The sequence below is a fragment of the Phacochoerus africanus genome, chromosome 8 (genome assembly GCF_016906955.1).
Source record: "Phacochoerus africanus isolate WHEZ1 chromosome 8, ROS_Pafr_v1, whole genome shotgun sequence".
Taxonomy (NCBI): Eukaryota; Metazoa; Chordata; class Mammalia; order Artiodactyla; family Suidae; genus Phacochoerus; species Phacochoerus africanus.
In genome coordinates, this window is record NC_062551.1 from 169022283 (window position 1) to 169031252 (window position 8970).

An 8970-nucleotide genomic window follows, 5' to 3' on the forward strand; every position below is an offset into this window, starting at 1 on the left:
CCTCCATGCAGCCTGAGCCGGCCTGGGGCAAGGAAGGCGACACGGACAGGCGCCTCCCTCCTTCGTTCCGGGCTGCCCTCCTCTCCCCGGATCACACACACACGTGTGCACACATGGGCACACGCCCTGGGAAGAAACAAAGCTGCCTGTTTCTTCAGAGTCAACCTTTCTTTTTTTTCCCTAAATATGTCATGAGAAAAATCCCCGTTCAACACTGGGACGAAAACTCAGGCAGCTTGGGGTCCTGGGGCCCTCATTCCACGACTCAAGGCCAGGCCTGCGCGCATGCCTCCCCCAGCCCCTCGGAGGCACGCGCTCAAGGCCCTACTGTGTGCCAGGCAGGCTCCAGGCCCAGCCTCCTCTGGAGTTCTGGACCTCGAGACTGTTGAGGAGATAAGCCCAATGTCATGAGTCAGGCTTGAGAGCACGGGGGCTGGGGGTTCCGAGAACTGAGAGACCCTGAGGAGGCGGCCTCTGAGGCAGCCGTGGGGCAGGAGCGGAATGCTGGCCCCAGGGAGCCCCTCCCTTGCCCCCTCGCCTTTTTGCGGAAGTCATCACAGAGCTGAGCTGAGACATCCTGCCGTGTCCGCGACGGGAGGCCTTCCAAGGGGCACTTTGTCTGTATGCCCACAGGGCCGTCTTTCTGGAGAGGGCTCTGAGGCCTCCTTTTTAGTATCAGCGAGTCTCTGAGCCAAACAGGTGAAGAATCCTTCATTTTGGATTTGCTTCGTAACCAAGGAAACCGAGGCCCAGGAGGGATGGCCTTGGCCAAGGCTGTTTGGCAGAATAGGTTCCGGAGGGGACCCAAATTCCTGGGGTAGGGGACGGGGTAGGGAAGAAGGGTGCTTCCTGGGGGAGGGGGGAGGAGGCAGCTCCAGCCTGGCCAGAGGTCAAGTGAGCTATGTTCTTCATGGAGGGAAGCAGGCCCAGAGAGGGCTCCGACTCCCCCAAGGCCACCCAGCCTCGAGCAGGTCTTTTACCTCCCGTGGGATAGAAGGGCCACCCTCTGGCTGGTTGGCAGTAGGCAGGCAGGAAGGCAGGTCTCAAGGAAAGGGAACGTTCTGCTCGTGGGACCTCTTCCTCCGAACTCTTAGCTCTGGGCAAGATCTGCAGAGCAGCCGCGGCGAGTGGGGGAGGGGGCTCCCGGCAGGTGGGGGATGACAGAACAAGTCCAGGGGGACTAGGAGGGGTCCCTGGGGGCAGCAGGGGAGCCCTGGGACTCCAGGAGGTGCTCCAGGCAGAGGGAGGAGCGGGAGCCTGCCCTCCCCCCTCTTCCCTCCCCCCACATCCCCCCCCACCGCAGAGGCTGGGGCGGGCCCAGCGCCCTGGGAGGAGGCGGTGTCCCTGGCTCCGGGCCCACACCCACCGGTGCAGCGGGGCAGGGCTGGCCAGGCAGGGGCGGGGCCGCGCCTGGTGTTATAAGAGGCAGCCAGGGCACCGAGGCAATGAGCTATCGCTCAGCCTGGCAGCAGGAGGCTGGCAACAGGCACACTCTCCACTCCAGTCCAGCCTGTGCGCTCCGCCGCCACCATGGTCGCCGTGCCCACCGCCTGGTGCTCCATCGCTCTAGCCCTGCTCGTGGCCCTGCACGAAGGTGAGCTCCCCTGGCCTCACTTGCTGCAGCAGCTCTGAGGTTTATTCGTCTGCGTCCCCCTCTGGGGCTGCCATGCCCTCCAAGCCAGCTGGGAGCACACAGGGGCAGCAGTGGCTGCAGGGGGCTGTGTAATTAGAGGTGCTGCAGGCACAGGGCAGCTGCTGGTCCTTCCCACCCAGAGCTGCTGGGGTTTCCCCCGGCTGGCCTGGAGCTCCTGAGCAGCGAGGAAGCCAACTTCCTCGGTTATGCAAGAGGAGGAGCCCGGCGGGTCCCGCATCCCCGCTGTGCCGGGCGCCCTGACCCTCCTCTCCACCTCTCTCCCTCCTGTGCATGCAGGCAAGAGCCAGGCGGCTGCCACCCCCCACCTAGAGCAGCAATTGCCCACGCCCCGTGCCCGAGGCTCCCACCTGCGACCTCGGCGTTGCTCCTGCAGCTCTTGGCTCGACAAGGAGTGCGTCTACTTTTGCCACCTGGACATCATCTGGGTGAACACGCCCGGGTGAGCTACCGGGGGGATCCAGGTGGGGCTGCAGGGGGCGGGGGTGGGGGCCACTGGCATGTTGGGGAACCTCTGGGACATGCCAGCCCCCCTGGGGGCATTGGGCTGTTATCAGTAGCCATCAGTTATTGCTTCGGCTTCCCATGTGGGGGCTGCCTGGGCAATACAGCGGGCTGGCCTCCTGAGAATCCTCCCCGTAGCCTGGCAAGCGAGTGGGGGCTCCATTTTCCAGACCGAGGTACTCAGACTCAGAGAGGTTAAGTGCCTTCCCCAAGATCACACAGGAAGGAGTGAGTGGTAGGTGGAGGCTCCATCCTAGGTCCGGGGATGCCAGCGCTCAGAGTGGCTCTGCCATGCCGCCTCTGCATGATCTTCCAAGAATAATACGATTAATGGCATGGCCCGTGTCTTGACGGTGCCAGGCCCTCCAGCAGGCACTGCTTGTGCGTTACTTTCTCGGGAGCCCCTCCAAGCTCCCCATGAGGCAAGTATTTCTGTGGTCCCCAAATGACAGATGAGAAACCTGCCCTGTGTCACCTGGCAGAGCCGGGGTGGGGGCCCCATGCTGTCTGTTCTGTCTGCACCCGCACTGCCTCCGGGCCACTGCATACTTCAAGTTGAAGTTTCTGTGTGTGTTTGTGTTGTGTTTTTTTTTTTTTCTTCCCCAAATTGCAAAAGACAAGAGAAGCCCTGCACGTAAGCGCGTGTGGAGCTAATCCGCATCTAAACACTGGCTCAGGGCGGGAACCCTGCCAGTCCCTGCGTGCTGGGTCTACCTGGAGTCATTACAGCTCCAACCACACCGTCTAAAATTAGCTCTGGCACCCAAGGTGCTGGTCCAACCGGCCACAGGGCCCCTGCCCTGCCCCTGGCCCGCCTTGGCCAGACTGAATCTGAAGTCGATCTCAGCTGATCTCACACACACATGCACACTCATGCGTGTTTTTAAGTCAAAGCTCTAAGAAACCCTGGTCGCCCTTCCAGGCGCCTGGTGACCAGGTGGGGGCAGCTTAGCTGTGAGCCTACTCCTGTGAGATGGCATCTCCCCCCTCCTCCAGGATGAGCTCAGGGTCTTCTTTGGCAGGGGGAGAGGGGGAGAAGCAGGTGCAGGGCACCCTGGCTCCAGCAGCCCAAGTTCTGGTCCGGGTTGCGGGGGGGGGGGGGGGGCGCTGGGAGGACCTCCCACTTTTCTGCATAAGGCGGGAGCACAGCTTCCACCCCCCCTTCCCATACGGAGCAGGGCCGGGGGAGTCAGGAAGGAGCACGGGAGGGCCAGGGTCTTGTGGGGCGACCTGGCACCCCAGGAGGAGCCTGTGGTGGGGTGGGGTGTGCAGGATGGGAGGGCTCAGGCTGGTTGCCCCTGTGGCTACTGTGGTGGCCTGGGTGTGGCCACGCCAGTGCACAGGGTGGACAGTCTCGGCTTGCGGTGGTACTGGTTTATCTAATCCCCTCTCTCTCCCTCTCTCTCTCTCTCTCCCCGCCCCTCCGCCCTACACCACTACCTCGCTGGCTGCCCGCCCACAGACAGACAGCTCCTTACGGCCTGGGAAACCCGCCAAGACGCCGGCGCCGCTCCCTGCCAAGGCGCTGTGAGTGCTGCAGTGCCAAGGACCCCGCCTGTGCTACCTTCTGCCATCGAAGGCCCTGGTACGTGGGCACCCAGCCTGCACCCGCCAGGGTGACTGCTGCCTGGATCTGTCCTGGAAGGAAAGCAGGGTGTCCGGGAGGCCAGCCCAGGAGGGGAGTGACTCAGTGGGACAGGGCAGGGTCCAACCCACAGGCTGCCCTGGGTTGTCAGGCAGTGTCCCTTCCTGCAGGGACCCAGTCACCCCTGGGCTCCCCTCCTCGCTGCACCGCCCAGCTGTGGGGGGGCTTCTGAGAGAATATATGACATCCTCATTCCTGGGCAGGAGGGACTTTCCACAGGTGACAGCCGAGGCAGCGCAGGCCCAGAGAGGGGACCCGATGCGGCATGTCAGGCCACACGGCTGATCACGTGGAGAGCTGGGCTTTGGGTTCAGAGCCGAGGCTCAGGGGACGCCCGAGCTTTCTCGGTGGAGAAGTCACACCTGCAGTTGGGAGGCCGTAGCACCGTCCCAGAGCTGTCGTGGAGCTGCTGGGGCGTTTGTCCAGCCTCTTCACTCTCTGGGCCTCAGCTTTCCCATCCGTAGAAGGCAGAGGAGACCCTGCTTCTCCCCCTCTCCCCCGGGAGCAGCGTGGAAAGCAGACCCGGGCTTGGCAATCCCCAGCCCCCGTTCCCGGGACTGTTTACGGGAACCCCCTCCCTGGAGACTCTGCCCTGCCTCAGTTTCCCCTGCGAAGAACCAGGCTCAGCTGCAGGTGGCTGGATTCGGGGGAGGCCGGCTACCCCGCCGCCTCCTTCTGAGGCTGAGAACACACTCCCGGCAGCTCAGCTTTCCTCGGGCCCCACCCCACCAGGGAAAGGAAGGATGCCAGGTGCATGAGGTGGAAATGGATCCGTTCCTGGGGGGGAGGGTTGCTGGGCCAGGCCTCCCGCCAGGTGGCCTTGGGGCCCTGGACAGCCCCTCACTGGCGCCCTACTGCTGTTCATTCAGGCCTGACGCTGTGGCACTCCCAGGCAGTGTGGCCAAGGTCCAGGCTGGCAAGACATGGGCCACGGCAGGAGAGCTCCTCCAGCGGCTGAGGTGAGGGCCACCGGCACTGATGCAGCGCCTTCTGTATGCTCTGCCCATTTCCCCTATTCTCCCTAAGAGGCAGGATTGGTGCCGATGGGGCAGCCCCGGAGAAGGGCGTTTGCCCGCGGCCACACGGCCGGCTGAGGTATCTGGCTGACTCCAGAGCCTGTGCTCTTCGACGCTGTGCTCTTTGTTACCAGCCAGGCCTGGAAGTGGACTTTGAGAGCGGGTCTGAGGGGTCGTGACTGTGGAAGGCCCCCAGGTGTTCATTCAGGCTGTGTCTGAATCAGGCATGTCCCCACGGAGTGGGGGCCAAGGGACGGACTGCCCAGCCTGCTCCTTCCCAGTGTCCCAGACGGGATCGCCTTCATGGAGGCCTCATCAGGGCTCAGCTCGAGGCTTGGCCCCAGATGGTGCCCATGGACGTTTGTGCAAAACCAAACGGACTGAAGAACAGACACCCCACATCCGGCCATGTAGCAGGGTGGCTAAAGGGGCACAGCTTCTGAGCCATGCATTTTTCTGAGGTGAACCCTAGCCCTGCTGCATGCAAGCCTTGGCACCTTGGTCTTGCCACAACTTCTCTGGGCTCCCGCTTCTATTCCCGAGGCAGGGACAACAGTGGAGTCTGTCTCATAGGCATGTTGTGTGTTTGTTAGCATCCGTGAAGAGCCTCGAGCAGGACCCGGCCCCTGGGCCCTCTGGGCATCTCCACCATCCCTACCTCTGCCCCCGAGGGACCCTGGGGGCTGGCCAGGGGCGGGGTGCAGCCTGGCCCCTCCGTGGCTCCCATCTTGGGGCAGATGGAGAAACAGGAGAAAAGGCAGGATAGTGGGACAGGCAGGACCCAAGATATGTTAGGAGGAAAAAAACGCAAGGGGAGTTCCCGTCGTGGCGCAGTGGTTAACGAATCCGACTAGGAACCATGAGCTTGCGGGTTCGGTCCCTGCCCTTGCTCAGTGGGTTAACGATCCGGCGTTGCCATGAGCTGTGGTGTAAGTTGCAGACGTGGCTTGGATCCCGCGTTGCTGTGGCTCTGGCGTAGGCCGGTGGCTGCAACTCCGATTCTACCCCTAGCCTGGGAACCTCCATATGCCGCAGGAGCGGCCCAAGAAATGGCAAAAAAAAAAAAAAAAAAAAAAAAAGACAAAAAAACGCAAGGAGTTCCTGTTGTTTAGTGGGTTAAAAACAGGACAAAGTGTCTGTGGCGATGCAGGTTCCATCCCTGGCCTCCCTCCGTGAGTTAAGGATCCTGTGTTGCCACACGTCGCAGCATAAGTTGCAGAAGCTGCTTGCATCTGGCGTTGCTGAGGCTGTGGCGTAGGCCGGCAGCTGCAGCTCCGATCGGACCCCTAGCCTGGGAACTCCCATGTGCCTCCGGTGCGGCCCTAAAAAGAAAAACGATTTTGAGACAGGACTTTGCAAGAGGTTGGTCCTTCATAATCGGCAAAGAGCGTGCCTTGCCAGCCTGTACGCAGCCGCACAGCAGTTCAGGCCCGTTTTTCTTGTAAAGACCAAGAAAGGGGCTCAGAGAAGTTGTGACCTTTGCCCAAGTTCCCCTGGCTGCGAACCCAAACCAGCTTCCCAGCTCCCAGGCCAGAAGGCCCTGAGCCAGGGATGACGCGCGAGTCCCAGCCAGGGGTCTCGGTCAGGTTCAAAGGGCGGCTAGGAGCCACAGCCGTCTGGTTGGACCACCTGGAGCAGGACCTTGGAGAATGGGGACGTGAGGAAGCGGCGTGGGGGTGGGGGCAGGAGCAGCACAGGCAGGGGCCGGACGTGGGAAGGCAAGTCAGGGGAGCTCCGCTGGGCTGGGCTGCCTTCAGCCGTCGAGCCACTCTGGCACTTGCTGTGGATCATCTGCTTTGTCCAAGTCCTCGCAGGCAGAGAAGCTTCTAGGCCTGGTCTGGCCTGTCCTTGATATCGAGGCCTGGTTTTCAGGCTCAGCTGTGGCCACCCTCTGACTCCGCTGTCATGAATTAAGGCCTCGAGCCCCTCTTAGAGGCTCTCATGGGGAACCCTCGAGCAGTGCGTATGCCCTGAGATGCTCAGTCGACCTCTCTCCATTGCAGGGACATTGCTGCAGCCAGAATCCGCTTTGCTGGACAACGGCAGGAGGCAACGAGGGAGCCCAGGCCTACCCACTCCAGGCGGAGGAAGAGATAGCTCTGGAAGCTTGTGTGGAGACGGAAGGAGAGGGCCGTCCCAGGCCTGGGAGACCCTCCACCTGTTTCCTGGGCCAGGAAACCCACCTGCTGGACTTGGTACAAGCTCTGGCCTCCTCGCTCCGGGGAGTGAGCCTCCCTCATGGCAGCTCCATGCCCTCACACTGCCCAGGAAAGCCCTCAGGCCCTGGGCTGCAGAGCGGCCTCCCACGCTGGCTCCGGCTCCACGGCCCAGCTGAAAGGAACGGCGTGGGGACCCCGTGCAGAGAGGGGTAACTGTCTGTTGGCTGCAAACCAGGAGTGACACACAGTGGTTGGCGCTCACAGCTAAGCCAGCCCTGGAGGCTGGATGGGTCTGGCCAGGGCCAAAGTCCCGGCTGGCCCCTGTCTGTCCCCTTCAGCTCTCCTTGCCCAGACTCCCTGTACCCGCACACTCCGGGGACCCTCCTGGTGAGAAGGGTCTGTTCTGCTTCACCTGTCTGTACATAACTTATTTGCTCTAAACTTTGAACATTCTGAGTATTTATTTTAATGTATTTTTTTAGAATCTCAGTTACCTGCGAACCTGTGTTTATAATAAACAATGAATGGTACTCTGGTATTTTGGCTGAGGCGGGGGTCTGAGCCACGGCTCAGGAAGGGGCTGCTTGGGCGTTCCTGTCATGGCTCAGCAGAAACAAACCCGACCAGTACACATGAGGATATGGGTTCCTTCCGTGGCCTCGCTCCGTGGGTGAAGGATCTGGCATTGCCGTGAGCTGTGGTGTAGGTCGCAGACGCAGCTCGGATCCCTCGTGGCTGTGGCTGTGGTGTAGCTTGGCAGCTGTATCTCCGATTAGACCCCTAGCCTGGGAACCTCCATGTGGCACAAGCACGGCCCTAAAAAGCAAGAGAACAAAAGAAAAGAAGGAAAGAAAGAAAGAAGAAAAGAGAAAAGAAGGAAGGAAGGAGAGAGAAGAAAAGAAAAAGGAAGGGGCTTCTTGCAGTCAAGGGAACACAGGCAAGGGGAGAGGAGCAAAGAGCCTGGGCCGGGGGGCCAGAGCCCTGAGCTCCACACCCCCGCGCCCTGGCTGGGCGCCCTGGCTGCTAACCCTCTCTCTGGGCCTTTGCCTACCATGTGCCTGGACAGGCACGAGCAGCGTGACATTCGGGGTTGCAGGAACTATGTGTCTGTCCGGCCAGTAACCAATGACCAGGCTTTTCCTGAGACCATGTCTGGAAAGAGTCAAGACTTTGAGTCCCGTTGCCCTGTCCCTCCAGCGGCCACCTGTGAGGCTGGGAGCAAATCCGTTCAGTGAGAGCTGGGGTCAGACGGATCCCAAGGCCGTGTGCAGCCCCACCAGACCCCGGCCCTTGTCCCTCACCCTGGGCCATAGACAGGGCCCTGCTGGGGACATTCAGCACGTCTCTGACTGAAGAAGCCTGGGGCTCTAGGATCAGGTCGGTCCCTCTTGCCAAGACCCAAGAAGCGGCCCACCTGAGTCCCACAGGCCACCAGAGGCCAAGGCCACCCCTGCCGGCTGCTGCCTAGACCCACACGGTCCATCTCTGCCAGACCCCCTGTGAGCAAGCTGGGCCATGCTGGGGGACGGCAGTCTGGGTGGCCTGGGTGGCCAGCAGTTGGGGATACAGTGTTGTCTCTGCAGCGGCTCTGGTGGCCACTCTGGCGCAGGTTCAATCCCCAGCCTGGGGACTTCCACATGTCACAGGCATAACCAAAAACAACAACAATAATAATAATATTTTCCACACTATTCTAATCCTGCCTTGTCCGTGAACCCAGCCCCGACCTCCTCGTGGGGGAATAACACGTGGACACACATTGAAGCCTACTGGATACTGGTACTTTACCCATATTAACTCACTTCATCCCCATGACAATCCTAAGACATAAATACTTTTATTATCCCCATTTTACAGGTGAGGAAATGAATGCACAGAGAAGGCAATTGTCTTGCCTAAGGTCACACAGCCAGTAGGTGGCGGCATCGGTGTTTGAACCCAGGGTCACAGGCATGTGTGGATTTGATAGGTATTTGTTGGTGGAATTCATGGACC

General features: G+C 61.0%; 1 protein-coding gene across 2 annotated transcripts; it reads left to right on the top strand.

Moving 5' to 3' along the window:
- The first annotated feature begins 1450 nt into the window (after positions 1 to 1450).
- EDN2 (endothelin 2) lies at positions 1451 to 7491 on the top strand. Of its 2 annotated transcripts, XM_047792794.1 has the most exons (5): positions 1451 to 1594; positions 1931 to 2093; positions 3618 to 3740; positions 4670 to 4759; positions 6820 to 7491. In XM_047792794.1, the coding sequence occupies exons 1-5, from the start codon at positions 1531 to 1533 to the stop codon at positions 6911 to 6913; spliced, it is 534 nt and encodes a 177-aa protein (XP_047648750.1). In that variant the 5' UTR covers positions 1451 to 1530; the 3' UTR covers positions 6914 to 7491. The 2 variants fall into 2 exon arrangements, with proteins under 2 accessions (XP_047648750.1, XP_047648751.1); XM_047792795.1 differs by lacking the exon at positions 4670 to 4759 and having other exon boundaries at positions 1462 to 1594.
- Positions 7492 to 8970: the final 1479 nt, after the last annotated feature.